At 30.9% G+C, this 19226-nt stretch overlaps 1 protein-coding gene across 2 annotated transcripts in view; it reads left to right on the top strand.

Annotated features, from left to right (window-relative positions):
• The first annotated feature begins 6 nt into the window (after positions 1–6).
• The window catches only part of LOC143079751 (uncharacterized), a 35446-nt gene continuing 16226 nt past the window's right edge, over positions 7–19226 (top strand). Inside the window, exons 1-12 of one of the 2 annotated variants that reach the window (XM_076255314.1) lie at positions 7–130; positions 3079–3164; positions 6263–6391; positions 7081–7188; positions 7865–7942; positions 8524–8610; positions 10467–10550; positions 11152–11244; positions 11577–11690; positions 12278–12391; positions 17115–17219; positions 18481–18549. In XM_076255314.1, coding sequence (XP_076111429.1) covers positions 3081–3164; positions 6263–6391; positions 7081–7188; positions 7865–7942; positions 8524–8610; positions 10467–10550; positions 11152–11244; positions 11577–11690; positions 12278–12391; positions 17115–17219; positions 18481–18549 — 1065 coding nt within the window. In that variant the 5' untranslated portion in view covers positions 7–130; positions 3079–3080. Of the gene's footprint in view, positions 159–3078; positions 3165–6262; positions 6392–7080; positions 7189–7864; positions 7943–8523; positions 8611–10466; positions 10551–11151; positions 11245–11576; positions 11691–12277; positions 12392–17114; positions 17220–18480; positions 18550–19226 lie in introns of both variants that reach the window. The other variant, XM_076255315.1, reaches the window with a different exon arrangement.

The following is a 19226-nucleotide window of genomic DNA, read 5'->3' as shown; positions in this document are numbered from 1 at the left end:
TTTAAGAGTCGAACTAGAACTTGAAAATTAAGCGTCTATGTGACGAAAAGTTGTCTCCCTTGGTTGCTGATGCTGACAGATGCCAGATGATGTTAAATTTTAAAAATCTCTGCTTTTAAGCTGATTTAAAGTAATTATTGATACATTGTATGAACAAGGTGATATTAATTACACAAGACTAAGTCCTTAAAAATAATTATTTATGGCTAATTATTGTCTGATATTGATTTTTGAATTTATAATTATCACTATATACATGTACCCCAGGAATCGGAAGTTCTATCAATAAAATTCTGTAAATAATAAAGTCGACTATCAATAGTGTAGTAATGCCCTTTAATGTCAGGCGTCAAACAGTCATTTTCGGCTACCGTTACCGTCAAATTGGTTAAAATTTTACCGTGATTTGTCAAAATAACCTTATTGTGATTTGTCAGAGGTCTCAAAGAATTATCGTTACTGTCATTTTTGAAAAACAAATTAACGTGATTCGTCAAAATCAGTCAATGTTTTTATCGTCTAAAAGAAAGTGTACATTTTACCGTCATACACCTAAAATTACTGTGAACGTCATTTGGCAAGAATTTTTACCGTTATTCTTCATGAAGGTACCCCCATTACGACCCTCCTACCTGACTACAGTCTACAGTAAATATTGTACCAGAGTGGGTAAATTTACCTTCTTGAGGAATAACGATAAAAAAATTGCCAAATGATGTTGACAGTATTTTTTGATGCATGATGATAAAATGTGCACTTTCTTTTAGATGATATAAAAATTGATTGATTTTGGCAAATGACTTTAAATTTTTCCGGATTTTTCCCAAAATTACGGTAACGATAATTATTTGAGACTTCTGACGAATCACAACAAGGATTTTTTGACAAATAATTTTTTACCACTTTGACACTAATGGTAGCTGAAAAGGACAGTTTGACGCCTGACAGGAAAGGCAATAACTACCCTCGTACAAGGCCATCAACTTTTTTTACATTTTACAAATTAAATAATATTAAAAATGACAAAAAAATCACTATCATTTAAAACAAAATCTATAACTTTTCAATACCCTACATCATTGGTTTCATGATTGAAGACTGAACAATAAATACTCCAAACCAAATTTATGAAATTGCCTTAAGTAAGTGATATAGATACAATGGATACGCTTTGTTTTTCATGAATCAACGCTTATCCATTGTATCTATAACTTAAACTATTGTGTTAACGTCTTTTCAAAATTAAAGCCTATTCTTAATTAGAAGGTATTGGTAAGTGAAATTAAATAACCATGTCATTGAAACAAACGATGCAATACAATAAAGTATATATCACATTTAAATGGTTAAAACAATATAAATATAACTCAAAGGTCTTCATTTATCAGGCATCTGAATATTATCTGTTTTGACAAAATGAGACATATTCAATCTTATTTCTAATAAAATTGAGAATGAAAATGGGGAATGTGTCAAAGCCGGGTACAACAACTTGACAAAGATCGTATATATAGTATATATATAAAGCATGCGTCCGAAATTTCTAACAAGAAGCCTTATTCTAGCCACATCACGATTTTCTAGTTTAGAAATTTGTGAATAAACAGATGAAATCATCCTATGTTATTTTATAAAACAAAAATGGACACCTAGAATGTAAACATTTTCGTTTCAAACATGTGGAATAGCCAACAATGATCCGATAATAAACAATCAAACTCGCTTTTAATATCCAAAATATCCACAATAACTTACAAAACAAGAAATAAAATTAGGAAAACTAAAGAATAGGGACGAGAAAAATACAAGGATCAAACCTTAACCAACAAGTTCTAACTCATTGAGCTTAACCATGAAACCTTGAGGCTACCAACTCATACTATATGATTGCCTATTATTATATATAAAGGTACAATCCCTGTGTGTCCGTTGTACCAATGTATATCATATATTATTCAATTATATTATTAATCGAATATTTTTAAGGATTTGTGATTCGTTAAAACTTGATCACATGAACATTTGTATTTACTCTGTTTGCAGACAATACTGTTGTGTTTAGTTTTTCATAGGTCAAAAAAAGCATATTGCAAAGGGCATACAGCATGTTACTAAAAATACATTCTAGAAATCCCCAAATTTACATTGTTCATGCAATAGTTGTATATTGTTCATGCAATAGTTGTATATTGTTCATGCAATAGTTGTAGATTAATAATATAACAATTGTAGCCTTTGGTTAAGGTCAATACGATGTTATATCGACCTAGAGAAGCATATTGACCTCGGACTTCGTCCTCAGTCCATATGCTTCTCTTAGGTCGATATAACCTCATATCGACCTCATACCAAGGATATAATTGTATAATAGCCTTTGTTATAATTGTATAATAGCCTTTATATTATAATAATATTCAATGATCTTATTACAGTGTAGAATAAGTTTATCTAAAGGAGCCATAAGTTTACCAGGATCATTTTTAAATTTCTGGCCACGGTTAACAACATTTCTGAAAAAATGAGGATGTGCTATCCCGTTTGAAATAAGTTTACTACAGGTACAAATGTACAACCAAACCTCAAAACCAAATCTTTATATCTATTGAAAAATTTAGTAAAGGTTTTAAGTAATTTATGATAACAAAATCCCTTGTTTAATAATTTACCAGTGAAATCAAAAACGTCACAACAGACATGGGAATAGCAAACAAGCTGTGAAATATAAACACCGTGAGATGGTGTCAAAGGAACATCACCATCTAAAAATGGAAAATTTACAATAGGGAACGAAAAATCGTCCCTTTTGTCGTTAAAATTGTAGCATCTAAATCTAGGAAAGGACAGTTATTACTGTTTAAATTTGATTTATTGAAAGTAAGTTCCTTGGGGTAAATTTCAGCAGTATGTAGAGAAAATTCTTGTTTATTTAATGAAAAAATATCTTCAAGATAACAGTAAGTGTTGTTGAATTTATCAATTAAATGCAATTTCGACAGGTCTTTACTGAGTTTAGTCATAAACTGTGATTCAAAGCTATTACTCTATTTATTCTAATTAGCATTTATTTTATTTCTATAGATATGGATTTTGTGCAAGCCATTGAGAATTTAGACTCGCAATTGCTTTGCAAACTGTTTGTGGAAGACAAAACTGTTTTGACAAAAGTAAGTTAAAGGAACTATATGTACTTGTATATGATGTATAAAAGTAAGATACTAAATGAATTGTTTCTTTTTCAATGGTCAACTAGAGATTCAAATATATTTATGTGGGAACCAAATTTTATGGAGTGAGGAATACTTGTTTGATTTCATGATTCTCACAAAGTCTTGACATAATATAAAAAAGAAGATGTGGTATGATTGCCAATGAGACAACTGTCCACAAGAGACCAAAATGACACATACATTAACTGGTCAGGACACTACCTTATATGGCAAAGCATAAATTAGCATATTTATGTTCTTGCACATGTAATTGTTTATTTACGTGTGACGCAATTTATTTTTACCTGGGTTTTTCACCAATCCACTAAATGAGTAACAATGCATGATGGACTACTACGTGATTACAATCAAACATGAACACGTGTTATTTACTGAAATACAACACATTTTTTCGTGCAATGCCGGATTAACAATTTTACTTTGTTTTTATACGACAGCAAAATTTGAAAATTTTTTGGTCGTATATTCGTATCACGTGGGCGTCGTTGTCGTCGTCGTCGTCCCAATACTTTTGGTTTTTGCACTATAACTTTAGTTTAAGTTAATAGAAATGTATGAAATTTAAACAAGGTTTATGACCACAAAAGGAAGGTTGGGATTGATTTTGGGAGTTTTGGTTCTAACAGTTTAGGAATTAGGGGCCAAAAAGGGGCCCAAATAAGCATTATTCTTGGTTTTCACACAATAACTTTAGTATAAGTAATTAGAAATCTATGAAATTTAAACACAAGGTATATGACCACAAAAGGAAGGTTGGGATTCATTTTGGAAATTGAAGTCCCAACAGTTTAGGAATTAGGGACCAAAAAGGCCCAAATAAGCATTTTTCTTGGTTTTCGCACCATAACTTTAGTATAAGTAAGTAGAAATCTATGAAATTTAAACACAAGGTTTTTGACCATAAAAGGAAGGTTGGGATTGATTTTGGGAGTTTTGGTCCCAACAGTTTAGGAATAAGGGGCCCAAAGGGTCCAAAATTAAACTTTGTTTGATTTCATCAAAAATTGAATAAATGGGGTTCTTTGATATGCTGAATCTAACTGTGTATTTAGATTCTTAATTTTTGGTCCCGTTTTCAAATTGGTCTACATTAAGGTCCAAAGGGTCTAAAATTAAACTTAGTTTGATTTTAACAAAAATTGAATCCTTGGGGTTCTTTGATATGCTGAATCTAAAATTGTACTTAGATTTTTGATTATTGGCCCAGTTTTCAAGTTGGTCCAAATCGGGGTCCAAAATTAAACTTTGTTTGATTTCATTAAAAATTGAATAATTGGGGTTCTTTGATATGCCAAATCTAACTGTGTATGTAGATTCTTAATTTTTGGTCCCGTTTTCAAATTGGTCTACATTAAAGTCCAAAGGGTCCAAAATTAAACTAAGTTTGATTTTAACGAAAATTGAATTCTTGGGCTTTTTTGATATGCTGAATCTAAACATGTACTTAGATTTTTTATTATGGGCCCGGTTTTCAAGTTGGTTCAAATTAGGATTCAAAATTATTATATTAAGTATTGTGCAATAGCAAGAAATTTTCAATTGCGTAGTATTCAGCAATAACAAGAAATCTTCAATTGCACAGTATTATGCAATAGCAAGAAATTTTCAATTGCACAGTATTGCGCAATAGCAAGAAATCTTCAATTACACAGTATTGTGCAATAGCAAATATTTTCAATTGCACAGTATTGCACAATAGCAAGAAATATCTAATTGCACAATATTGTGCAATAGCAAGAAATTTTCAATTGGGAGTTATCTTTCTTTGTCCAGAATAGTAGTTGAATCAACTTAAATCATTGTTTTATACAATATACAATGTATATTCACTTTTACTACCAACTGATAAATTAAAACAATCTTTACCATTCAGTGATAACAAGCACTTTATTTTACATTTTAATATTTTATGATGTATTTAAATGAGTAGTTATTGTTGCAAACTCCATTAGAAATTTGAATTGAGATCAGTTTTGGAAAAAGGGAAGGGGGGATGTGAAAAAAAAATAGGGGTGGGGGGTTAGATTTCATAAATAGAAAGAAAATTTCTTCAAACATTTTTTTGAGAGGATTAATATTCAACAGCATAGTGAATTGCTCAAAGGCAAAACAAATATTTTAAGTTCATTAGACCACATTCATTCTGTGTCAGAAACCTATGCTGTGTCAACTATTTAATCACAATCCAAATTTAGAGCTGAATCCAGCTTGAATGTTGTGTCCATACTTGCCCCAACCGTTCAGGGTTCAACCTCTGCGGTCGTATAAAGCTGCGCCCTGCAGAGCATCTGGTTAATCTGAGCGTGCAAATTGAAGATTATGTTAAATATATTTCAATAAACATATTCGTAGAACGAAACCATTCATTTTGAGAATCCCAGACACTATATTAGTTTTCACTTTTTCCACTACTTCCACGTGTTTTCAAGTGATAGTAAACTTGTAGTAGCCCACAATGCATTGTAGTCGATTGGTCAGTTTTTCAATGCCATCATTCATTGGCCTTGTTTTTGGGAAATTACTATGCAAATATATTCTGACATCAGGAAATCTAGAGTTCTCAACCTAATTAACAACTAACCTCAATTAGTATTTTTTTAACACTTAAATGCATAGTTCACTTGCAACCAAGTTGCCTTACCAAGAAATCTGTTAAAGTTAGAACCTATCAATGAATTTACTGTATGTTTTCCACATCATATGGAATAAAAAAAATATCAAGTCAGAAGAAGTTCTACATGTATATGTCAAAAAAAAATCACTCATGTCCAAAAAGGTTTCCTTGTCTGACTTTGAGTCACAGTATAAACATGGAAATTTTATTGAAAAGTTTGACTGCAAATAAGACAAGGGTCCACCAGAGACTGCAAAATTTAAAAAAAAATCAAGTGAGAGACCATATAGTCTGATTTATGAAAAAAGCAATAAAAAGAAGGCTGCCTGATTATACAAGTTGTGAGTGCTCAACCTTTCCCCTAACTGAAGAGAGCGATAAAACAGCATAATATAAAAAAGAGTTCACTTTTTATTTACAGGTCAGCAATTGTAACTTGTACCATCACCTTACCGATACCTTTAACAGTAAACCTAAAGTTCAACAAGATGGAGCTCAGCTAGTTTACATTTTAAGCAATTATGGAATTGATATTAACAAACAAGATGAGGTAAATATTTCTATTTGATCACAGTACATATACAATTGCTGCTTATTTGAGAATCCAGTACATGGAAAAAGGGTTTGATTAAGCCAATTTTAAATATGTTGACCTGAACATTTCAAATAACAAAGAATTTTTTAACTTCATGCTAACGTTTTGGACATATTTAGGCAACCTATTATCATTATTATCCACAACCTTTCTAACTTTGGATTATAAAAAGCTTATATTTATAAGTACGTCTGAGCCAATGACAACTCTACAACAGATTTATCCATCGTATCACCAGCAGTGATGGTGATACATGGCTGTGTACATTATGTATATAAAACTCGTCTAAACATCAACCCAACAATGTTAGATCTGTAAATTTGCTTTCACAAATTTTTTGTTCTTCCCTCGCCGGGATTCGAACCCATGCTACTGAGATATAGTGACACCAAATCGCCTGCACTGTAGCTGTCCCGCTAGAGCACACGACCACCTGGGCTTCACAATAATAAAGCTTTCAGTGGTCATGTGTTACCTTTCCTCGTCAGTTTTAATCTAGCGTCGTACTACAGTATATATATATATATATATATATATATATATATATATATATATATATATATATATATATATATATATATATATATATATATATATATATATATATATATATATATATATATATATATATATATGTTTTATAGGATGGCAGTACAGCTTTCCACCAATATCTGTATGAAGCTGACTTTGTACACCCTGATGTTGTAGAATCATTCCTTAGATGTAATGCTGATGTATTTGTAAGAAACAAGGTTAGTTGACAAGAATTGTTAACAATTTTATCAAGTTTATAAAGACCATGCATGTACAATTTATGCAGATACACTTGGTAACTGGAAACAAAATGAAAGGTTTGAAACCTAATCTTTTACACCTAGGAAAAATTAAATGCAGGGCTTTCAAAAGTAGCCAGTGGAAATCTGCCGCTTGTAGAACTTGAGAACATGGACTTTTTTTTAAAAGAAAATCCTTTATCTTTAATACCAAATTCTTCTGAATTGTACTGCCTTTAACTTATTGTATTTCAGTACTCTTATTCATCAATAGCTTTTCAGTATGCAATGACCTAAACTACAAGACCCAAGGGTCACCACACTAGGTGAAGTGAGCGACATGTGGCCCTAGGATACCTGACTTCTCTCTGAAGAAGCTTTAAGGAGAAGTTTGTCACCATTGATTTTCAGTAAAACTATGTCATTCAAGTTTATAAAACATATTCAACTTTTTTATAGATTTATGAATATAACCCTATTGTATGCATGTTGGGATTTGTTATTAATTTTCACATCATATCCTTTCAAAATGTAAATATAAACCACTGGTATTGTATGACCAAATTTCTTTTTCTTATGAGATGGTAAGTAGGCATGAATATTTTGATTAAAGCATTCACATTTTGATTTAAAGTCTTTATCATATTGTTTATAGGAAGGCAGAAGTATAGTTGACAAACTGCGACAAAATAGCTTACCAAAGAACATCACAGATTTGTGCTTAAGATATATGGTAAAAAGTTTAAATATATTTGTTGTTTTACTTATGATGTGGGAAATAACTTATGAAGTTGAATAAAAAAAATCCAATTTTGTTCTGTAATAATTACATATAACATATGTTTCTATGTAAAACTTCTTACTTACAAATTTCTTTGAAAGAAATACTTCAGTTTCAATTATTATTCATTATCACATTGGCAAAATTAACAAACACTCCCTGAAAAAATGTGCTTTTATATTTAAAAAGGAGTTAGTTAATGTTTAAAGAATTTTTTTTGTAAAATAGTTTACTTGTAAATTGAAGACTGTTTTGTTTCAATATTTGTGGCCTGAAAACTGATTGTTCTTATTATGCTAACTGCAATGTAATGGTAGTATGTATTTGTTTTCTGTAATATTACTGTTCTTAAGAGTGTTTAAAGAAGTGGGGCTTGTAGTGTGGATAAAAGTGACATAGATGTGGGCTGTATTTGTTTTAAAGTTACATTCAATAGGGGACAAACGATTAATGATAAATAAACTAATTGAAATTGTCTACCATAGGAATATTTAGTGAAACATTATTTTATATATACTATTTTTAAATTTAAGCCAGGTTTATGGAATGCTGTTGAAACAGATGATATCAGTACAGTAAGGAAATTAGTCAATCAATGGTGTAAAGTAGATATTTATAAGGTAAATAAGTTTGTAAGTATGAAAACTGTCTAGAGATTGCTGGACTTGATTACATATTATATTAGATTAAAAAAAAATAAGATCAAACGATTAAAATATAAATCATGTCTTCATGCTTTTCTTACCAGATTTTACAACACACTATTCTACTTTCTTCTCTGGTAATTACTGCCTCAAACAATGATTTTTCTGCTTCCAAATTTCTTAAAGAATGTGCCATTACAACAAATTCCAGCGGTTCAAAAAAGATCTTTATAACAAATTAAAAAGATGTTATTATACTTGTTAGAGATAACAATCATTCATTTTCATAATAAACTTTTGCAAATCAAAATGAAGGTTGTCCCGGTTGACGGATAACTGATTTGAAATTTTTAGTCACTTGACTATAATTATTTGATTATAGAACTAAAAATAAGCAGCTTTAGTATGATTGCCAATGAGACACCTTAAAAACAATCATCCACTTTAAACAAAATGATTTTGATCTAAGCAACTACCGGTATAGGAGACTTTTCAGCCCTAAAAAAGTTAGAAAAAATGAAAACAGTAAAGAAAGACATGACAAAATGTAAGCTAAAAAAAACCAACAGTATTATAAAAAAAAAATGTGACGGACATTGCTATTGCCCGTGGCCAACCCGTTGTAAAATCAGTATAAATTCAAGCCCCCATGAATTATTTCTTCAACAACCACTGAATTACAGGCTCCTGACTTTGGACAGTGACATAGAAAATATTATGGGGTTAAACTTCAGCAAGTTGGTGAGAGCTCAACCCTCTCCTTGCCTTTGATAATGGTATACAAACATAACATAAGAACACACAATAAAAGTCAGTGTTAAAGGGGTTATCAAATTGGCAATAGGCACACAAGAACCCTAACAAAAAGATAAAAACAGACGCTATCAAAGAGTACTGAGAATTACTTAAAGCTAGTTCAAAGCCAATTCCATCTAAATGAATAACCATGTATTCACAGACTAAAATTTCAATTATTAAATATCCAGTGGACTAGTAAGTGTAAATCTAAACAGTCAGAGGAATAGCATGGCATTGTCAAAAGCCAAAATATAACTATATACAAAATAGGGTTTTTAACTAAATTTCTTGGTTCTCTGATCACACTAAAGTAGGTAGTTTTACATGATTTCAAGTAGAAGCATCTTACACATCATGAGGTTTTAAGGGGGCTTGCGGGTCTAAATTTTTTTTTTTCTTAACATAGGATTTCGCTATAATTTTCTATAAATGAACTTTATCTTATACTTTAAAGAAAAATAGAATAAAAAAATGGGGTCACTGTTCATTTTCGCTCACAATCTGCCTTCGAAAGAAGCATACATTTTTGCAAAGGTGCTTTTTTCAGTTGAACTAATAGGAGAAATAAAGGTAATATCGAAATAAAATTATAATAAAAAATATAGGTCACTGATGAGTTAAAAAAGATTTTTCAATTTTAATGCAAAAAATGGCATTTTTGCACCAAAGGGAGATAATTTTGAGCTTTTTCAATGCTACATGTAGCTACAAATTAAAAGTCCTCTGGTGCCAACACTGATTGATTTTTTTAATGATTTTTGTACGATATGACAAAGTAAAACTACTAAATGTATTAAATAAAATTTGTAATGAAAAACAAATGTTTAATTTTTTTCTGAAATTTTTAGACCCTTGAGCTTCCTTAATGTAAATTCCTGAAAAGGATTTTGATCCCGATTTCACTGTTCATTTAGCGCAGAATAAGAATAACTTGTAGTTGAAGAATAGCATGGTGTCTATGGATGTAATTTCTTGTTTTTTAATGTAATGACACACTGACATCTGATAAAAGGACCATATATTTTTATGTTTAGGAAGGGAAAAGTTTAATTCAGTTGGCTTTGGATAAAGGAACAGAAGATGTCATCAGAATTATAAGTGGCATCAAAGTATCAGTGGTAATATTTTCATTTCTCTGAAGATTTTTTATTTAATCTTTTTATTTAATATTGTTTGTTCATTTACCTCTTATGCTCTGAAGGTTTATGTATATTGTGTAAAATTATTAGAAAATCATTAGAAAATGCCTGTACCAAGTCAGGAATATGACAGTTGTTATCCATTCGTTTGATGTGTTTGGACTTTTGATTTTGCCTTTTGATTTTTGATTTTCCTTTTTGAATTTTCCTCGGAGTTCAGTATTTTTGTGTTTTTACTTTTTATTAGAGGACACACAAAAAGAAGAACAAGTAAGATGGTAATTCAAGACCAGATATCATATGTTTTTTATCAAGAAGTAAGAAATAAAATAGTTACATTGATGGTGCATGTATATATATTTTTTTTTTATCATTTTTTCATTACTACAGATCGCTTTGATATAGCCTTTTTGTGCTCATGTGGCGTAAAGCAACCAGGATTTCATGTTTTTTCAGGATTAGGACCCCTCCAACCCCCTTCATAAATGAATTTATAAAAAAAAACCTGTAAACATAAAAAAAGAAGAAAAGTTTACTATAAGGTGATTAATATTTTAAGAATATGTATATATTATTGTAGGCACTTGCTCATGGTGTATTGGCAGGAGATCTTCAATATGTGAAAAGAATGACAGCTGGTCCAGAAAAATATAATATCAACTTTAGAAATATGGTAAACATCCATTTTAAAGAAAAAAATGTATCTACCATGGACACTTCTTGGCCCTGTTTGTGTCTCCCTTATCCATCATGCTTTGCTCCAAGTACAATAAATGTATGTAATTTTTTCATCATTCAGTCATTGAATTTGTTTTTTTGATTTTGAATCTGTCCTTGTATTTTTACTTTTAGTCTTTTAAAAATTGTTTACCATGGTTTTGTCAGTTTGTCCTTGACTCATGAGTTTGAAATTTTGGCCTCCATTTACTTGCTTTGTTATGTTTGAAATTTATCAAACACAAGTTCAGACACCTAACTTTAATATTTATACAATAATTTTACTAGGGAGACAGGAATGCCACACCCCTTTACTATGCAGCATGTCAGAATTTCACAGATCTGATAACCTTCCTGCCAACGTTGGGAGCCAGGACTGATCTGTGTATGACATACAGAGAGGTAAGTGAATTAGTATTAACTTTAGTCTTTGATAGATGTTATCCACCATTGTTTGTCCTACCCAAAACACTTATTCCACCAATTGTGTATATCCATTGATTTGAAACACTATTGTCCCAATGATGTCACACACAAATATAGATCACAGCATTTGGGAAACAACAGTGTGTTATTCCTTTCATTTCCCAGATAGATATTTCAAATGAAAGATATTCCCACCTTGTTGATGATGGATCCATGTAAAAGATATTTACAGGTATATTGATCTGCACTTTACATGTACAAATGTATGTAAAGATGTAAATATCATGATTTATCAAAGGAAAATTGTAGGGATTCACATTTTCCATTAAAAATATCATCGACAAAATAATAAGGCCTTGGTATAAATAGATCTTTGTCTGTAAGATTTGTGAAATTCTGAAAAGGAACCTAACTCACATAAACAAATTATAGAAAATGGGTTGTCTGTAGGTGTGATTTTAGAGCCATGTGATAAACAATTTATTCATTTAATATGTACTTTTACAAACTGCTCATTAAATACTTACTCATTTATGAAGTTCAACTTGATTGTTTACTTTCAGTTTGATATACCAACTTACTTCAGTATTATGATGGAGTATCCAGTGGTTAATGCTCATACCCTTAAAATACTCTTACTGAAGAAACCATTCTCTGTAGACAAGATGTATTACAAGGTAAAATTGTACTAGAACTGTCATAATATTATAGTGTTGATTTATTTATTTTCATGAGTACCAATTTTCAGGGATATTTAATTTAGTAGTTTTGTCAAAGTCTGTATACAAACCTGTGAATCTTTGAACTTTTAAATTTGTGATCAATGAAATCAAAGAAAATTAATATCCCTCCAATATAAATGATTCCAAAATAGAAAAAAAAAACGTTTGATTCATTATAATTTATAGGCTTGTTCCTTCTATTTTCTGCAAACTTGTTCCTTCCATTTTCTGCAAACTTGTTCCTTCCATTTTCTACAAACTTGTTCCTTCCATTTTCTGCAAACTTGTTCCTTCCATTTTCTACAAACTCGTTCCTTCCATTTTCTGCAAACTTGTTCCTTCCATTTTCTACAAACTTGTTCCTTCCATTTTCTGCAAACTTGTTCCTTCCATTTTCTACAAACTTGTTCCTTCCATTTTCTACAAACTTGCTCCTTCCATTTTCTGCAAACTGGTTCCTTCTATTTTCTGCAAACTGGTTCCTTCTATTTTCTGCAAACTTGTTCCTTCCATTTTCTTCTTACATGTTTCAAGGGTCATCTAGCTATAAAATGTTGACATATTATTGATATGTTATTTTTTTTCAAATTCTTTATCAGTTTCCATTATACTTATCAACAGGCTATTAAGGATGTATTCTTCTGACATTTCAATCTCATTCAGTCTCATTGAAATCTCGTTCTTGAATTATTTCCAAAACATGTGATATAAGAGGTAAATAGCAATTAATTTGATAATTATCATAATCAAACTTAACTCTGTGAAAGAATTGTGTATTTCCAATAAGTAGTTTTTGAGTAATGAAATTTTCAAATTTTATTACTAATCAAGTCAGTCATTTTGAGTGAAATTTTGAGAAAAATGGGTGAGGGGTACAAAAAATGATTTTACCAGAAACATAAACATCCCATATAACTTTTTTTTTCAAATTTCCTAGATATGTATTTTTTTCAATTAAGAATTGAATGCTTCTTTTTGTAAAGTTATTGGGGTGTAAAAGCGTTGACCGAAGTACATTTTGTATGAAGCGCGGAAGCGCTTCATTCTAAAAATGTGCGCACGGTCAACGCTTTTACAACCCTTTAAAGTTACAAAAAAGAAGCATTCAATACTTATAATTACATTTTTTAGCTATGATCATGAAAACACGAATTTATATATTTTTTTTATTTAATTCACCTGTGCACTTTATTGTTGGACCACGTGTTATCATGAATGAAAAGTTGTATTGAGCAATGTAACTGCTTACAAAATAACACGTGATGTGCAGTTAGCCAATCAGAATAAAGTATTATAATGAAACATACATCTAATGTGATTATTCTTTTATAACAAGGAAGTTGAAAAAATATGCATTTTATTCTTCAAACAGAGAAAAATCACAAATTTTCAAAATTGACAACATGGTAAATTTGACACTAAAAAGCATCATTATAGAAATGTATGAAATTTAAACACATGGTTTATGACCATAAAAGGAAGGTTGGGATTGATTTTGGAAGTTTTGGTCCCAACAGTTAAGGAATTAGGGACCAAAAAGGGCCCAAATAAGCATTTTCTAGGTTTTCGCACTATAACTTTAGTTTAAGTAAATAGAAATCAATGAAATTTTGACACAAGGTATATGACCACAAAAGGAAGGTTGGGATTGATTTTGGGAGTTTTGGTTCCAACAGTTTAGGAATTAGGGGCCTAAAAAGGGCCCAAATAAGCATTATTCTTGCTTTTCGCACCATAACTTTAGTATAAGTAAATAGAAATTAATGAAATTTAAACACAAGGTTTATGACCACAAAAGGAAGGTTGGGATTGATTTTGGAAGATTTGGTCCCAACAGTTTAGGAATTAGGGGCCAAAAAGGGCCCAAATAAGCATTTTCTTGGTTTTCGCACTATAACTTTAGTTTAAGTAAATAGAAATCTATGAAATTTTGACACAAGGTTTATGACCACAAAAGGAAGGTTGGGATTGATTTTGGGAGTTTTGGTTCCAACTGTTTAGGAATAAGCGGCCAAAAAGGGCCCAAATAAGCATTATTCTTGGTTTTCGCACAATATCTTTAGTATAAGTGAATAGAAATCAATGAAATTTAAACACAAGGTATATGACCACAAAAGGAAGGTTGGGATTGATTTTGGGAATTGAGGTTCCAACAGTTTAGTAATTAGGGACCAAAAAGGGACCCAAATAAGCATTTTTCTTGGTTTTCACACCATAACTTTAGTGTAAGTAAACAGAAATCTATGAAATTTAAACACAAGGTTTTTGACCATAAAAGGAAGGTTGGGATTGATTTTGGGAGTTTTGGTTCCGACAGTTTAGGAATTAGGGGCCCAAAAGGTCCAAAATTAAACTTTGTTTGATTTCATCAAAAATTGAATAATTGGGGTTCTTTGATATGCAGAATCTAACTGTATATATATGTAGATTCTTAATTTTTGGTCCAGTTTTCAAATTGGTCTACATTAAGGTCCAAAGGGTCCAAAATTAAACTAAGTTTGATTTTAACAAAAATTGAATCCCTAGGGTTCTTTGATATGCTGAATCTAAAAATGTACTTAGATTTTTGATTATGGGCCCAGTTTTCAAGTTGGTCCAAATAAGGGTCCAAAATTAAACTTTGTTTGATTTCATCAAAAATTGAATAATTGGGGTTCTTTGATATGCCAAATCTAACTGTGTATGTAGATTCTTAATTGTTGGTCCCGTTTTCAAATTGGTCTACATTAAAGTCCAAAGGGTCCAAAATTAAACTAAGTTTGATTTTAACAAAAATTGAATTCTTGGGATTTTTTGATATGCTGAATCTAAACATGTACTTAGATTTTTGATTATGGGCCCAGTTTTCAAGTTGGTCCAAATCAGGGTCCAAAATTAAACTTTGTTTGGTTTCATTAAAAATTGAATAATTAGAATTCTTTGATATGCCAAATCTAACTGTGTATGTAGATTCTTAATTTTTGGTCCTGTTTTCAAATTGGTCTACATTAAGGTCCAAAGGGTCCAAAATTAAACTAAGTTTGATTTTAACAAAAATTGAATTCTTGGGCTTCTTTGATATGCTGAATCTAAACATGTACTTAGATTTTTGATTATGGGCCCAGTTTTCAAGTTGGTCCAAATCAGGATCCAAAATTATTATATTAAGTATTGTGCAATAGCTAGAAATTTTCAATTGCACAGTATTCAGCAATAGCAAGAAATCTTCAATTGCACAGTATTGTGCAATAGCAAGAAATTTTCAATTGCACAGTATTGCGCAATAGCAAGAAATATCTAATTGCACAATATTGTGCAATAGCAAGAAATATCTAATTGAACAATATTGCGTTTTCAATTGGAGTTATCTTTCTTTGTCCAGAATAGTAGTTGAATCAACTTAAATCATTGTTTTAAACAATATACAATGTAAAATAATTTTTACCATTCAGTGATAACAAGCACTTTTTTTACATTTTAATATTTTATGATGTATTTGAATGAGTAGTTATTGTTGCAAACTCTATTAGAAATTTGAATTGAGATCAGTTTTGGAATAAGGGAAAGGGGCATGTGAAAAAAAAATTGGGTGGGGGGGGGTTATGTTATGTGGTGGTGTTCAATTTTTCTCATTTCAGATTTCATCAATAAAAAGAAAATTTCTTCAAACATTTTTTTGAGAGGATTAATATTCAACAGCATAGTGAATTGCTCAATGGCAAAAAAAAAATTTAAGTTCATTAGACCACATTTATTCTGTGTCAGAAACCTATGCTGTGTCAACTATTTATTCAATCCAAATTTAGAGCTGAATCCAGCTTGAATGTTGTGTCCATACTTGCCCCAACTGTTCAGGGTTCAACCTCTGCAGTAGTATAAAGCTGCGCCCTGGTTATTAGTTGAATTTATTCAGATTGGTCCCCTTCATCTTTATTGAGAGTATGAAAAAAAGTTTAATTGTGGAAATGTGTGAATTTTTTCACAATAATAGCCCAAAATTGGGTAAAAATTGATGAAAAATGGAAAAATCACCAAAATTGGGTACTTTCAGAGGGCTATAGCAACAAAAAAAAGAAGCGCACCACCATATGAATTTTTCTTCACCAATTATTTTTTTACAGTCATATAAACCCAAAAATCACTTATTTTGTCCTTTTATATCAAGGAAATTCAAACTAGTCTAAATTTATCAAAAGGAGCTTACTTTTTCCTGTTGAATTTTTCACAGTAGTTGACTCTTGGCCTGTTTGATTGGGATTTTTGCCCATTATTGAAGGCTGTGGGTGTCCTGTAGATGTGTATCTATTAACTTTGTTAACCTTTGCTGTTTGTGTCACATACATGTACTAAATCTCATGATTTATTTATTTATTGTGAAAAAATCTTGTTATAAAGGTCATATTTATTGATGTGTTATTGGTTGACTCAGTCACAAAGTTGATATAAAAGCCACCAAACTTTAGTTAACTTTGCGAGTGGAATGTAATTGTTCATTTTATGAAACTCTATAAAAATAATCTTTACTTGTTGTAACTCCATCAAAGTGTGCTTTGTCCATGCAATATATAACAACGGTGAAACTAGAAGAAATCTTATGCTTCTAAATTTAAAACTTTTTACTGTATTTATCTTTATTGAGTCAGATTGATTAAAACCATGAATTATGGACTGTGAATAAAATCTTTTTTATGTATTATAGGGAAGAAATATATTGTTCCATTGTATAGACTGTGATATGCACCCTGATATTATAGAGAACATCTTACAACAATCATCTGCTGAAATAGTTACCCAAAGAATTCAGGTAGTAATTTTAATGGGGAAAAAGTGCTATTTATTCATTATATGAAATCCCTACATGCACTCGACAAAACCAATGCAAGGGAACTTTGTGCATTTATTATGGTCTTCTTCTAAAATCACAAGAAGGTCTTCTAGTATTGTCTACAGGTAACTCCAACACAACACATTTTTCCAAATTCAGGCAAACATAATCCATTCATTCTTGCAATTCTGAATATTTCCTGATGTAGGTTATTCAAGAATCAATAATAAAGTGAAATAAAAAGTAAGATATAATTATTAGTCCGGTAACTTTTCATTAAAATGGAAAAACAGAATGAACTACCGGGGTATATATGGGGGAGGGTTGAGATCTCACAAACATGTTTAACCCAGCCGCATTTTTGCGCCTGTCCCAAGTCAGGAGCCTCTGGCCTTTGTTAGTCTTGTATTATTTTAATTTTAGTTTCTTGTGTACAATTTGGAAATGAGTATGGCGTTCATTATCACTGAACTAGTATATATTTGTTTAGGGGCCAGCTGAAGGACGCCTCCAGGTGCGGGAATTTCTCGCTACATTGAAGACCTGTTGGTGACCTTCTGCTGTTGTTTTTTTTTTTTTTTTCTATGGTCGGGTTGTTGTCTCTTTGGCACATTCCCCATTTCCATTCTCAATTTCATGATTGATTGTAACAGAATCATCAACCGTTGAAAATACCACTATCCCAGTAAAAATATAGTGATTAATGAAATAAATTCATCATAGAAAACTACAGTTATTCATTTTTCCATTAGACAATAGGAATAAATCAAAATAGATGAGTGATTCAGGTTTTTCCATTGTAATCTGTAAAATGTATTTTTTATGCCCCTGCCACTTGTCTATCTGTAATTCTGTACATCCCAAAATTAATAACTTATCTGTAACTTTAGTTTGCATCAACCAAATATTATGAAACTGATACACAATGATTTTTACTAACAAAAACAGATCAAGTTTGAATTGGGTGTAGTCACTTTCAATGTCCCATTATAAATGAAAAATATTGCTTAATTTGCTGTATCAGTTCTCTTATTTTAGTTTGCCTCAACCAAATGTTATAAACTTATACTTAATGCCTATTCCTACCAAACACAGATCTAATAAAAATTTAGGTGGTGTCACTTTTGCTGTTCTATGGTTAGTACCTTTGTAAATTGAAAAATTGCAGAAGGGGGCATTTGTGTCCCATAGACACATTCTTTATTTTTTTCTTGTGCAATTTTGTGTTTATATTTTATAGGACAACATGACAGCCAGAGACTATGCAGTACAGGAAAACTGTGATAATGCTGTGAATATAATTGACAAGGTAAATATGAAGATAAAATTTAAAGACTTGTTATCCTGTTCTGAAATTTTGTGTCTGAAAAAGTTGCAGCTTATGGAGTTCCATTGATCTATTTCGGATAAAATGTTTCATTCAGATTTTCAAATTATTCATTAGTTGTCTTCATTACTGAACTACTTCAAAAAAATAGTTATAGTATTGTTACGGTTCGGGTCTGTAGACCTCAAACTGTTTTATGTTACACTATATAGTTTAAGTCAACCTTTGTAGTAGGTTACTTTACTGGTTTTCAACCATTGGTAGCATGGCTTGTAAAGGCACTGGTTTGTATATATAATAAGACACTTTAAAATAATAACAGAGTCAAAATGAAGTCCTAATCAATTTAATACACAGTTAATAGAAATATTTCATACAAATATGATAATCCCCAGAGAATAAAACGATTCAGAGACCCCCATGTGGAACGTCAAGCGTCAATCATAAATGTTTCGGTTGTAAATTCTATAGTAGTAGTAAAGCGATCTAGGTCAGAGGCCAGTCTATCTTAAATGGGGAAACCTACTCAATATATAATCTGGTAACGATGTTGAACAGTTGCAGATGGTAATTTCTCAGGTATAATTTACAGTGTATAATATTAAAAGGTCCCTGGTATTGGGTTGCAACGTTCTAACCAGTGCCCACAGAAGATGCCC

The sequence above is a fragment of the Mytilus galloprovincialis genome, chromosome 6 (genome assembly GCF_965363235.1).
Source record: "Mytilus galloprovincialis chromosome 6, xbMytGall1.hap1.1, whole genome shotgun sequence".
Taxonomy (NCBI): Eukaryota; Metazoa; Mollusca; class Bivalvia; order Mytilida; family Mytilidae; genus Mytilus; species Mytilus galloprovincialis.
This window is presented reverse-complemented; position numbering and strand designations above follow the sequence as displayed.